Source organism: Balaenoptera ricei, chromosome 2 (genome assembly GCF_028023285.1).
Source record: "Balaenoptera ricei isolate mBalRic1 chromosome 2, mBalRic1.hap2, whole genome shotgun sequence".
In the NCBI taxonomy this organism is placed as follows: Eukaryota; Metazoa; Chordata; class Mammalia; order Artiodactyla; family Balaenopteridae; genus Balaenoptera; species Balaenoptera ricei.
Window position 1 is genome coordinate 151469186 of NC_082640.1, and position 13858 is coordinate 151483043.

Sequence of the window (13858 nt, forward strand, 5' to 3'; positions counted from 1 at the left end):
TAGGGAGATGAGTGTCGAGATTCCCACAGCCAGTTTTTTTTTTTCTTCTAATTTTCTGGTCGGCCATGCGGCATGTGGGATCTTAGTTCCCTGACCAAGGATCGAACCCGCGTCCCCTGCATTGGAAGCGCGGAGTCTTAACCACTGGACCACCAGGGGAGTCCCAGCCAGTTGTTCTTTTTTTTTTTTTTTTTTTTTAAATTATTATTTATTTATTTATTTATGGCTGCGTTGGGTCTTCGTTTCTGTGCGAGGGCTTCCTCTAGCTGCGGCAAGTGGGGGCCACTCTTCATCACGGTGCGCGGGCCTCACTATCGTTGCCTTTCGTTGCGGAGCACAGGCTCCAGATGCGCAGGCTCAGTAGTTGTGGCTCACGGGCCTAGTTGCTCTGCAGCATGTGGGATCTTCCCAGACCAGGGCTCAAACCTGTGTCCCCTGCATTAGCAGGCAGATTCTCAACCACTGCGCCACCAGGGAAGCCCCAGTTGTTCTTTTTTAAGTGAACATGGAACCCTGGCGTCTTGGAGCTTGGATAGCAAACACATTTCTCTTAAAAAAGTAAAGAGGATCTACATAGGCTTACTTACCTGTTAAAAGATCTATCGATCTATCATACTCGCCAACTGAGATCTAATAGGGGTTGAGTCTTTGCAACATTAACCAGAGAAAACAACTACTGCAGCGTTTGCTTGTCATTTGCTTCCATGGAGGAATGGCTAACTGGACTGTTCTGGTAATTCCTATAGGTATCAAGTTTTACCAATCCATACAAAGAAACTCTTCCCTGTTCTGCAAACAGTTGAAGGCTTTTGACTAGTTCTTTACTCAGTTTTTTGCTGAGTGAGTCAATAAAACCATGTATGTTCTTATGTGGAAGCAGCATTATCCACGTAAGAACATATCGCACCGAGAGCAACTTTCACCTGAGTACTAGTAAGTCAGCTCTCCTGACAACGATGCAAAAGCCCAGATGCTTCTGAGAGGGGAGGAAAGGCTAGGCTCCGGGAGGACCTTAGGTGTAGGAGGTGAGAACTGGCAGCAGGATGGATTTCTGGAACCCAGGGTCCAAGCTCCAGGTAACTGGGTACTTTCCCATTTCTGCCCGTAGCCAAGTATTTACCCACTTCTACCTCCACCTCGCAGTAGTCAAAGGTCAGCTGGTAAGCAAGGTCCCCACCCTGAGGCCAGCCTAATTCATCTGCCTGCTCACAGGCACTGCAGGAGGGCTGTGGCCTTGAGCACTGTCTACGTAGCCAGGAGATGCTACCCCGGTGTGCAGTGCCTGGTAGACTCATGGGGCATGTTATCTGTATTGGATTTAGGACTTTAAAAGTGGGCTAGTGTCAGGCCAGAAATCAGATACTTGTTTGTAGTACATTCTAGACTCCGTGTCTCGCCTTTCCCTGTTTGCCAGTCATGAATGAATGAGCGGGGGAGGAACAAGGCAGAGGGTACCACTGATGAGCTAGAAATCTGTTTCTGGGGAGCTGGCCAAGCTAAGGGCGGGCGAGCTGGAATGGCCCGTGTCTGTGTGGGTGTGTGCGTGCACGCATGTGCACAGTTGTGTTTGCATGTGCATATGTGCACGTAGGCCCTGCACACGCTGGAGTGGAGCAGAGGTCCCGAGAGGCAGACTAAGTGCTCTGCTAATGGATGAGCAGTGACAGATGGGAGAGAAAGAAGGATGTGCTTGATGATCAACAAGGCCTCACGTGGAGAGCTCTGGGGCTGTGGATGCAGAGGTCATTACCAAAGAACAAACCCGCAGCTCAGTGCACAGAAGAGAGAGGAACTTCCCAGCACCTTCTTTAAAGAGACTCTGAAGTCTGAGATTTCACTGCTGCTCCCCTTCAGGGATCTGGGGAAGTATTTCTTTGTCTATGAGTCAGGGGTTACTCAATGCCCACTGCCTGTAGGCTGATGGCTTGGGAGCAGGGAGACAAAACTGGATGAAGTAGGTGACAGATGGGCAGCTCTCTAACCTCCAGGAGCCACCTCCCGGATTCCTTCTCCAGGCCCTCCAACCTTCTGGAGGTGGTTTCTCGGCCGTGGTGCCCGCCCTCCCGAGTGCCCAGGCCCTTACTTGGGCGGCTTCTCCACGGTGCGGTAGGTACTGAAGGCCTGCAGCTGCTGCTGGACACCGGTCAGGGAGTTGGCGAACTTGCGGCTGTTCAGGACAGTGATGGTCTGCTCGATCCAGGTGAGCAGGTCTGAGGCCAGCCCGCTGTACTTTTCAATCATCTTCTCGGTCTCAATGGCGTGGTCAATTACCTAGGGAATCACCTTGTGACTCGTCCTTGTCAGAAGGGCGAGGACACCAATGAGGATGCCCACGGGGACCACAATCGAGGTGGTCCTCCTCCTCGCGAGCCCTGGAGCGTTTACGTTGGGTTTGTTCCCTGAGCCCAAGACCACTGCTGAGCAGGGGGCCGGACTGGAAGTGCGCCGGCAACGTCAGGAGGGACCTGGCTGTGCTTGGGATCGGGAGCAGCTCCCCCCCTCCCTAACCCTGTAAAAGACTGGAAAGCTGTCTGTGCTTTCCAATCCAGCCGCCAGAGAGGCCAAGGTCCTGTTTATTTAAGAGTGGGTATTAGGGATCGAGAGCTTCCTGGCATTGTCTTTGCTAAACACCAGTGCACGAAGATGAATGAGAAATGGTCCCTACCCTGGAGGGACAAAAGACCCAGCCGGGGAAAGGACTCTGGCACGAGGGTCTGTACAGTGGGGTGGCTCCTCTGTACAGTAGGCTGTGGGAGCCTAAAAGGCATGAAAACACAATAAACTAACAAGTAAAAAGCCTGTTTTGTTCCTGTGGGAATGCTCCTGAGACATGGGTCTGCAGGTGGAAGGTCGGCTCAGAGCTATGGGCTATGACCTTGTTTGGGACAGACCATCAACCTGTGTTGGAATTCAGCTTGGGAGCCATTAACCTGGCAATGCTTGGCTTCAGAGGAAGTTGGTGGGGGGTGATCTGCACCCTCTCCCACAGCTGGGGTCCAGACACAAAGCTCTTAGGGTAGAAAGGGAGCATCTCAGTCAAGGCCTGTGCGTGGCAAGCGGGGAAACGGCGACACTCTAGTTACGCAGCAGCTCAGTACCTTGCCAACGCGCTTGCCCTCCACTGCCAGCACCTTCATCTTGGAGAAGTAGTGGTAAAATGCCACCACATAGGTGATGATGGATTTCTCGTCAGGGTTTTCTGTGAAGACATCTGCAAGGGGAAAGGGTGGGCTCTCAGGACCAATTGGAAGTTGGAAATGTCAGGCTCAAGGGGTTCATCTCCCTGTGTCTCCAGCACGAAGTTCAACTACAGGCACCAAGTGACAGGTGAGAGTGGAAGAGGAATAGGCTGCGATTTTAGTGAGAGGATGAAATCCATATTAGGACCACAAAGAATGAAAGAAGGGAAAAGGATGGAAAGACTACAGTGGGCCCCCAATCAGGCAGGGAAGGTGTCAGGAACCAGCTAGGGTCTGAAGAGCAGGCCAGAGCGGAGCCCTGGCCCGGCCACCGTGCCCATGGCTCTCCCAGCACGGCCCACGCTCCTCCCGGCGCCCTGACGGTCTCGTGGGCGCTGGCTCACCTTCAGGGTCGAGGAGCGGGATGATGCCCAGCTGTCGCTCGGCCACGTCGAACGCGCACTCCAGGTTGTGCCGCGCGTTGGAGTCCTTCAGCTTATCGAAGTCAATCAGGTCGGGCCTGGGGACGAAGCCAGCCTGTTAGAGGGCAGGGGGCATGGCATGCCCACCAAAAGGGCAAAGACCCTGGGCAGACGCAGGGAGGTGGCTGAGCCGGAGAAGTGAGAGGAGGAGACGGGACAGAGGAGGGAGCTGTGAGCACCAGTGTGTGAGGAAGGGGGATTTAAGGGAGGCAGGATGCCGAGGGTGAGAGGAGAAGGCGCCACGGCTGTACCATTCCTGTGACGCTTGAACAGTAGCCTACATGGTAAGTGCAAGGTGTCCCAATCCCCCCAGGGCTCCCTGGCTCCCACAGGGGTTCCTGCTCCGCTCCCTCTCTTACCGGTGCTTGTGGATCAGGGCGTTAAAGGCTAGGCCATCCTTCCAGCTGGAGGTGAAGTTGGTGACGTTGACATGGGGGTAGCTGCATCCAAGAAAAGCATTAAGACCTAAGAAACAGATTCTTCTGGCGTCCCTACAAGTGTGTGAACCGAGGGCCAACACCTCAGGAGAGGAGTGGACCGGACCCTTCTCGAGCCCCTTCAACAAGAGGGCAGCCGTTAAGTCACACAAAGAGGCTCCCTCATCAGGTGGGCCCAAGAGACTCTCGCCCCCAACAGACCCCATGGTCTGACCCAGGCAATTTTGGGATAGAATCCTGTATTCCGGGCCTCTAAGAATCAGGTCAGGATAGACTGTGCATCAACTACGCCCAAGCCAATGTAGTTCTGGGTGATGGCGTCTAGGTCCCTTGGGGACGGCAATGCTTGGGAGGCACAGGGGGTGGTGAGGAACCACCTGGTCCCCAGGGCATACCCTGCCGTCTTCATCTGACACCATAACAGCAACGCGTCCTTGGCTGAGCGCGTCTCACGACCTTCCTGAGTTTGGACAACGATGTCCTGAATCTGTGGGCACAGGAACAAGAGAGGGAAGACTTAGATGTGCATCTGGCCCAGAGCCTCCCTGCTCTCCCTGGAAGGCCCCCTCCGTCCTTCCTCCTCTGTAGCCGTCCATCCGGTCGCCAGCCCTGCAGCCGCCCCGCAGCCTGAGGCCCCGGATCCTGGAGGCCTGTTTCCCTGCCTTGGTCAGCTTCTCCACGTCAGAGGAGACCGCTCCAACTTGAAACTCTAAGGGGAGACCAAGAATAAACAGCAGGATGCCCCCATTCCTCCCCACGAGGTACGATGCCACCTAGGCCATGGAACGGCATGAACGCTGGAAGGTACTGTACTTTGATCAGCAGCTCCTCTTGCCTCTTCATCCTCCCCAATTCTGCTGTTATTACCGTTTCGTCGTACACACCCTCAGAGAGTGAGATTGGACACCCAAGACCCCTTGGGTGAGACCTTCAGACCGGGAGCTGTGTGTTATCTTCCTTCTCCCTGCCCTTCCCTCCTCCAACTAGGTTCTTTCCGTCCCCAGACCAGCAGGTGGAAGGCCCCGCTTTCCTCCCCTCGTGCTTTCTAAATTCCTTACAAATAAGCGACCTTGAATTTCAGGGTGGGAAGAGAAAAGCTTCTGAGTGAAAAACATAAAAGCAGATCTTCTGCACTCTTGTGATTTCTGAATCAAACTACTTAAAAAACCAAAAAGTGACACATGTGGGGGGAAGGGGACGAAAGTAGGTCTTCCAGCCAGATCTCAGCCCAGCCACTAATTTCTATCCTCTCTCTCAAAAGACTACGCTATTGGCTGAACAGCTCGCCCTGACCTTCAGCAACTTGGCGATGCCCAGGATGGTTTCTCCTTCCTACAAGCATTGTCCCCCAGGACAGGCTTCTAGCCTCCCAGAACGTGCAAACACTCGCACTTATTCACCATTTTATAAGATTCCCAAACCCAGTCTGGCCCAGGGAAGCTCCCTCCACCCCCTCTGCCCCCTAGGAACCCACCTGGAAGCGGAGGATGATGGTCCAGATGAGGCCCAGGACCAGGCGGTGGTTGCCGTCCACGATGTCGTGGGAGCCCATGTTCTCCAGGTGCACACGCTGCTCCTTCAGGAACTGCAGGGCCTTGTCCACATTCTCCAGGCAGTGGATGCGCATCTTCCCCTTCGTGGGCTTTGGCTGAGGGACAGCATTGCCCCGTGGGCGTGGAAGAACCTCATGGTCACGCCTGGACCAGCTCCGGTCATCAGCATCCACCCTCCATGCCAAACTCCAACTCCCATGCTCACTCCTTGACACTTTTCAACCCCATCCTTTCAGCAAAGTTCAGGGGCTCCCTCTCTTGAGCACCCAGAACTCTGCAAGTGGGCTGCATCAGTACTGTTCCTGGGTCTAAACAAAGGCTTCTGAGTGGGTGATAAGTGGCATTCAAATATAGTAACACAACAGGTAGTTAGTTGAGCACTTACTATGTGCTAGGCACAGTTCTAGGAACTGTTTACTGCTGATTGGTGATAAGAGTGGCTTTTAGTGTGGTGACTGATAATGGGTCCATTCTGCCATCCAACTTCCTCCCTCCCCACCCCCAAACGGCCTCAGCCAAAGCTCAAGGGGACCACCATTGATGAGTAACTGCATCATCTGAAGGGTTCTTAGTGGTAACTCTCTCTAGTGGGGTAAGAGGCATTCTTTAACTTCAGCCTGGAGTTGAAAAGGCAACAGATGAATGTGGTACCTTCCATTCAAACCCTGAGGTCTTAGGCTACTACATCAGGTACAGGTATCGGTCTACACATGGGGGAAATGAGGCAAAGAAGGTCCTGCCTGATAGGCCCAAGGTCATAATGGAAGTAACTGAGCAAAACATGAGCCTTGATCTGGTTCTCCTGCAGGGGCAACATTACCACCGGGTGGGTTACAACTGAGAGGGCCTGTGATAAATTTCCACTTGTTAGAGTGATGGATACACAGGAAAATATCTTTCACACTTTCCTCCTTGTTCCAAGAAGGAGGCAAATTTTTCCAGCTGGGTAATGGGATATGTCTTAGCCTGTGCAAGGAGGCTGAGGGTGGGCCCACTGCAGGCCAGTCACAGATAACCAGATCCCAAGAGGAGAAAGTCAAGAGCTCTGTATGGCTTCTGGGAGGAGCATGAAGGGGTGGGAGTGGCCAGAAGGAGGCAAGAAATTCTGAAATGCTTCAGCAAAATTAACAAAAGTTTTGATGATATATTAGATGGAAAGCCAGGCATTTATGCTGGGACATATTTAGATGAACACGTTCAGAGAACCCAGTCAGCCACACGGACACCTCACATCATTAGTACTGAAACCTCCCAAAAGAATAGGGAGAAACGTTGGAAGGCCATGAGAACTGGAGAGGCCCCCAGACCATGTCTTTCCTGAAGAGGGGACAGAGCACCAGCCACAGGGCCTGGGGAAAGGGGCTTTACCAGCATCTCTCCAGAGAGCACTTCCAGCAGCTTGATGAGCATCTTCCCATCCCGCAGGTCCTTGTAGAGGTCAGTGATGCGGCAGGACACACGCGCCAGGTGCGAGTTCACCCATTTTGTGAAGGTTTTCTTCTGAACAACTTCCCGCTCATCTGGGTGGGGAGAAGAGCCTTGGGTGAGGTGCCTGAGGTTGGCAGGGTCCATTTGCAATGTGATATGGGGCTGAAGGGTTTTTCACCTTAACCCCAGAGTTGCCCCATCCCTGGCAGAGGAGGTCGATGTATCTATTCCATCCCCTTCTGAGGAGCATTTCTGACCAGAGCGTAGCCTTTTGGCTTCACAGGTCCACGTGCCATGACTGGGGCAATGAAGAGGTAACTTCCACCACCACGGTATCAAGACACCCCTAATCCAGTCACCTGCTTCCCTGTGCGCATCAGAATGCTCTGGACTACTGGGCCAGCGAGCTCAGAATTCAATGCCAGGTTCACCCGTCCACCCATCCAACAAATATTCTCTCTGCCTGGAATGCTCTCTCTCGGCCCCTCCACCCCTCACACCATTCACCTAACTCCTAGTCATCCTTTAGGAGTCAGTGGAAACAGCGCTTCTCCGGGAAGCTTTTGTGACCTCTCGCCTAGGTTCTGTCTCTCCTTGTGTGCATCTGCATTTCTCATTTCTCTCTCCTCATACTCAGATTAGTTGAAAGTCTGTCTTTCCTGCAAGACTGCAGGCTCCTTGAGCCCAGTAAAATCTGTCTGTCTTGTTCACTTCTAAATCCCCAAAGCCTGGAGCCTGGCACATAGTAGGTCTCCAGAGCTGTACTGTAGCTGACTGTGCAGAGGTTTATTCAGCTCCTACGCCAGGCCTGCTGATACATAAAAGTAAAACAAACTGCCTATCCTCAAGGAGCTGCTGGTAGATAGAGGAGAAGGATGAGCATGGAAACAGTGAGATCATGTGGAACGTGTGATCTACGTAGGGTGAAGGGTAGTGGGGGCTTGGGCTGGGGCCTGTGCATGGCACTAAGCTCTCCTTCTCGCCCGCAGAATGGCAGGCAGGATTTTCCATCTTCAGACCTGGGAAGCTGACATGCCACCCCCAGCTTAAATCAGCCTCAGCTCAAACCAAGCTTCCAGCCCAGGCTGTACCAGTTCAGGTGGGCTACCTTTTAACACCTCTGTTAAAATAAATACAGGGTACTGTAAAATAAATGCTGGTACCTGTGGGGTTAGGGCTGGGAAGCTTGATCAAGATGCTGGAGAGAGGACAGAGGCTGGGATAGCAGAAAGAATGGGGACAGGGTGAAAGAGAGAGAGAAGAGGGGCAGAAAAGATAGAAACAGGAAGAGAAGTTTGCTTGAGTGAACAGTCTGTGGCAACCTGCTTCTGGGCACTCTGGCGGAGGATTCTAGGCAGGAGATGACCCGGCCATGTGGCTGGGCCTAGGGCCATGGAGGGTCCCTGGGGAGCGTGTGTTCAGGTTGGTCACAGCCAGGGCAGACTCCGAGCAGTCCAGCCAGGAGGGACTGTCAGTGCCGTGGGAACAGGCTAAACGTCTGCTCAGCTGAGCCCAAACTGTGGAAGGGTTGGCTTCTTAAATTATTAAATGTCTGACTTGATAACAACAGAAAGAGGAGCCCAGCCAGCATGGCCTCGAGGGTATAAGCCTGGCAGTTTCTGAGGCTCACAGCATCAAATCCTTCCTACTTCATGGCTATTTTGGTGTTAGGAACTCAGACCCTTTATTCGCATCTTCATTCATTCAGCAATTGTTGACTGTACAGCCGTTAGGTGCCAGGCTCCGGGTGGAGGGGGAGGCAGCCAAGGACAGGAAGGAGCCCCCATCCTTGACGCAAACTCCATTATAAATATGATGAGTGCTGGAGTCACATGTAAAGAATTCTATGGAAGCCATCTAAATAAGACTTCCAAGGGGCTTCCCTGGTGGCGCAGTGGTTAAGAATCTGCCTGCCAATGCAGGGGACACGGGTTCGAGCCCTGGTCTGGGAAGATCCCACATGCTGCGGAGCAACTAAGCCCATGAGCCACAACTACTGAGCCTGCCCGTCTGGAGCTGTGCTCTGCAACAGGAGAGGCCGCGACAGTGAGAGGCCCGCGCACCGCGATGAAGAGTGGTCCCTGCTCTCCACAGCTGGAGAAAGCCCTCGCACAGAAACGAACACCCAACACAGCCAAAAATAAATAATAAAAAAAAAAGACTTCCAAGAAGAGCAAAAATACTACTAGTGACTATACACATCTGTAATAAATATAAAATTAAAATGGCACTTGTTTGTTCTGGGCCTCTGGGCAAAGTTTCAGGGGGAAAAGCCCCCTTACTCTATTGGATCATTTCCCTGATTTCAAGGACTGCTTCAGCAAAATGTAACTAAAGTTCTGATGATATATTGGACGGAAAGCAATTGCGTTTATGCTGGAGCATGTTTAGATTCAACAGAGCCAGCCTCAGTCCCACGATGCTCTCCCTAGAGACCGGATCTGTCCTGTAAGAGGCTAACCCTTCGAACCGGTGGCGGAGCTCTGTCTAAGGGGCTGAAATTTGTTGCCCCTTTAGAGGTAAGTGTCTCATCTCCTTTTCTTGTCTTTAAGAATCTAAAGAGTTCATTATGTGGGTGCTGAGACCTGTTTATTTGTGCTCAGCAAAGTGTAAGGAAGAGCTGGGCCGTGGAATTTAATTCTAGGCTGCTGGGCTGGCACACACATCGGTGCAGATGTAAATCACCCTTAGATCTCTCCAGTTCTCAACACACAAAATAATGCTCCCTGGGCCCCAAAATGCTGGAGCTGCAGGTTTAGAGCTCAGGTGGGAGGCCTCCTGGCTGCATTTCACTTGAAGGCTGGGGTGCAATTGCCCAGGAACCCCAGTACCCTAAAACAGTCTGCAGTGTTGAGACAGGGGAAAGATTCTGAGAGGCTCATGATGGTCATCAGGAGAGGAAGGCCCAAGGGTGGGGATTAATTTCCACCAGCTCATAGCCCTGGCTGCTCCGCATCGGCTCGCTCAGCGCATCAACTCCCAGCAGGCACTCAGCGGAGCCTTCTGAGTGCAGGAGAGGCGGGAGGCCCGGAGTGTGTGGACAGGCCGCGGAGGCAGCTGAGCATTGGGCCTGCTGTCCGCAGGAGACCTGGGCCATCCTGCAGGGAACCCATCCTGCTGTGGAAAAGAGGCCTCAGCAAGGCCCTGCCATGGGCCAGGCCATATTTCCAGAGCCCTAACCCTGCCAGTGAAGGGGAAGCGGGCAAGTCCACCAGCACGGCCTGAATCAAAGCTACCAGAACCTCAGAAAATACTCATGTCTCTGCAACCATCAAGCTCAGGGCCTTTCCATTGCTGCCTGTTCCTCTCCCCTTTCCTTCTTAGGCTGTGGCCAGCCTCCTTCTTCCCTACAAAACTCCCCTTCCTCTCTGACCAGCTAGCTAGAATCACTGTCTGGATATTGTGACCAAGTGCCCTTTCTTTTATGTCCCCTTTCAAAGGTTTAATTTAAGGTCAAATAAACCCAACAAAACTCAAGTGTTTACCCCCTAATGAGTTCATACGTGGAAAGTGCTTAAAACAGTACCCAGCACACAGAAAGAAAGCTTGAGGTAACTATTAATTACCATTGTTATCATTGCTGCTACTATCGTTACTGCCTATAGGGCCCAGATGCTGCAGAGAGCACGAGGCAGGCTCACTCTCCCCAAGGGCCTCGCAATCTAGTTGAGGAAACGAGACACAGACCCACAGACAGTTCTGCAACCACACAAGAGATAAAGGGCAGTTCATTTAATAATACAAAAGCTATCGCAAGGTAATATTGGATTAGTTACCAGATAAATGGCACATACAATAAATGGTCAGGGGTGAAAGAGGAGAGAGGTCATTTCTAACTGGAGCACTCAAGGCGGGGCTCGTGAAGAAAACCACTTTGCACAGGCAGAAGAGGAAGGAGAGGAGCCACAAGACGGAATGCATGAAAGGATGGAGCTTGTTCAGGGGTTGCTGACTAGCTACAGGTAAGAAGAAAACATGTGGAAAATAGGTTTTAAATCGGATGTGGAAAGCCTTGAAGGAAAAGCTAAGAAGTTCAGATTTAATCCTAGAGGTAAAAGGAGACACTAAAGGGGTGGCAGGATCCTTTCCTGAAATAGGAATTTGGAAAACCCCCAATGATAATAAAAAGACAAAACATTTCAGCTTAAATTTTAAAACAGTTGTGTAAAATCCATATAAATGTATGAAGTCTCCCAAGGCACACCAAAGATATGAACAATTGGAAAAATCACACCCAATTCTTGAACAGGAAAACTCAATATCATAAAGATGTCAGTTTACCCTAAAGTTATATATTTAATATTATTTTAAAAATATTTATATTATATAATTTAAATTTGGGGGGAAACTAGACAAATGATTAGAAAACTCATTATAAAAATAAACAAAAATAGGCTTCCCTGCTGGTGCAGTGGATAAGAATCTGCTTGCCAATGCAGGGGATATGGGTTCGATCCCTGGTCTGGGAAGATCCCACATGCCACAGAGCAACAAAGCCCGTGCGCCACAACTACTGAGCCTGCGTGCTGCAACTACTGAAGCCCACGTGCCTAGAGCCCGTGCTCCACAACAAGAGAAGCCACCACAATGAAAAGCACGCACACTGCAACAAAGAGTAGCCCCCTCTCGCTGCAACTAGAGAAAGCCTGCGCACAGCAACGAAGATCCAACACAGCCAAAAATAAATGAGATAAATAAATTTATTAAATAAATAAATTAAATAAACAAAAATAGCTAGAAAAGTTTCAGAAAAGAAGAGTAATAAAGGGTAACCCACGTTCCCAGGTGTTTTTTCTAACAAATATTAAAGTATAGTATAAAGTTATAATAATGAAACAGTGTGGTACTAGCCTATGAATATATAGACTCATCAATGGAAGAGAAATAGTCCCAAGTATATATAGGCATTTAATATCTGATAAAGGTGGCACTTCAAATATGAAGGGGAAAGATGGATTATTGGGTACAGGGTGTTGACAAAACTAGAAGACCATCCAGGAAAAATTAAGTTAAATTCATATCTCATACTCCAGGATAAATTTCACTGCGGTCAAAAATTGAAATGTAAAAAATAAAACCATAAAAATACCAAAATCAAAAATGATAGAATGTTTTTTATAATGTTAGTGTAGGGAAGGGCCTTCTAACTCTGAAACAAAATCCAAAAACCATAAAATAAAAGATTCAAAGTTCAGCTGCATCAAATAAAGTTCTGTGTGAGATAAAATACCATAAGCAAAGTCAAACAAACAAGGAAAAGTATCTGTAACTCACATCACAAAGGGCTAACTTACCTAGTATGTAAAGAACATCTACAAATTAATGAGGAAAAAAACCAATAATCCAATAGCAAAATGGACTAAGAATGTGAACAAAGAGTTAATAGAAAAAAATTATAAAAGTCTCTTAAATGTATAAAAAGTTGTCCAAGCTATTCATAATAGAAGTACAAATTACAAGTATACACATACACACAAACTTAATACACAGTCCTTAATTACTCTGAACAAACTAATCATAAAAGACATCTTTGAGACAACTGGGAAAATTTGAATAATAAGTGGGTATTAAATTGTATTATGGAATTCTTAATTATATTAGGTGTAATAACAGAATTATAGCTAGGTGGGAATTGCTCTTGTTATTCAGATATTCATACTAAAGTATTATGATAAATTAAGTATTATAGTAAAATGTCATAATAATCTTCAATTTACTTTAAAAATACTTCTACCCCAAATTGGACAAGCAAATATGGCCAAATATTAACAGTTAAATCAAGGTGATGATTCTTTGTACTTTTTCTCTACTTTCTTGCATGTTTTAAAATTTTGATACTAAAAGTCCAAAAGCGAAATGAAAGTACATCAAGACACTATGTTTCACTTATGAGATGCACAAAGATCCAAAAGTGTGATAAAATACCACATGGGCAAGGATGCAGGGGAAAAAACATTCATATGTTGCTGGAGAGGGTATAAAAGGCAATTTGGCAAGACGGATCAGAATTACAGCTACACATACTTTTGGACCCAGTAATTCCACTTCTAGGAATTTATCCTTCAGATAGACATACATTTACAAAATGATCTACATACGAGTTTATTCATTGCATTTTTGGAAATAGCAGGAGATTGGAAACAGCCTAAATGTCCACCAATAGAAGACTGGTTAAATTAAAATTGTATGTCCATACAATGGAATGCTATATCTGTAAAAAGAATGAGAAGGCTACTTGTGTACTAATATAAAACAATCTTCAAGATACATTGGGTGGGGGGACTTTCCTGGTGGCGCAGTGGTTAAGAATGCAGGGGACACGGGTCGAGCCCTGGCCCAGGAAAATCCCATATGCCGTGGAGCAACTAACCCCATGTGCCACAACTACTGAGCCTGTGCTCTAGAGCCTGCAAGCCACAACTACTGAGCCCGCGTGCTGCAACTACTGAAGCCCACGGGCCTAGAGCCCGTGCTCGGCAACAGGAGAAGCCACTGCAATGGGAAGCCCACACACCGCAACAAAGAGTAGCCCCCGCTCGCCACAACTAGAGAAAGCTCGCGCGCAGCAACGAAGACCCAATGCAGCCAAAAATAAATAAAATTAAAACAAACAAAAAAAGATACATTGGGTGGGGAAAAAAGAACAATAAGGGACAACGTATGGTGAAAAAAAAAAAGCTGAGAAAAACAATATAGACCATTTGCTAATATATGCATAAAACATTCCTGGAAAGATACATGAAAAACTGATAACACTGGCTGTGGGAAAAGAACTGGGT

At 49.1% G+C, this 13858-nt stretch overlaps 1 protein-coding gene across 10 annotated transcripts in view; it reads right to left on the reverse strand.

Annotated features, from left to right (window-relative positions):
* SPTB (spectrin beta, erythrocytic) overlaps nt 1-13858 on the reverse strand; it is a 124630-nt gene that overhangs the window by 45672 nt on the left and 65100 nt on the right. For all 10 annotated transcript variants that reach the window (XM_059914425.1, XM_059914421.1, XM_059914420.1 and 7 more), the window contains 7 exons: nt 7020-7171; nt 5573-5746; nt 4494-4585; nt 4021-4101; nt 3584-3699; nt 3099-3211; nt 2084-2271 (listed from right to left, as the gene is read on the reverse strand). In XM_059914425.1, coding sequence (XP_059770408.1) covers nt 2084-2271; nt 3099-3211; nt 3584-3699; nt 4021-4101; nt 4494-4585; nt 5573-5746; nt 7020-7171 — 916 coding nt within the window. The remainder of the gene's footprint in view (nt 1-2083; nt 2272-3098; nt 3212-3583; nt 3700-4020; nt 4102-4493; nt 4586-5572; nt 5747-7019; nt 7172-13858) is intronic.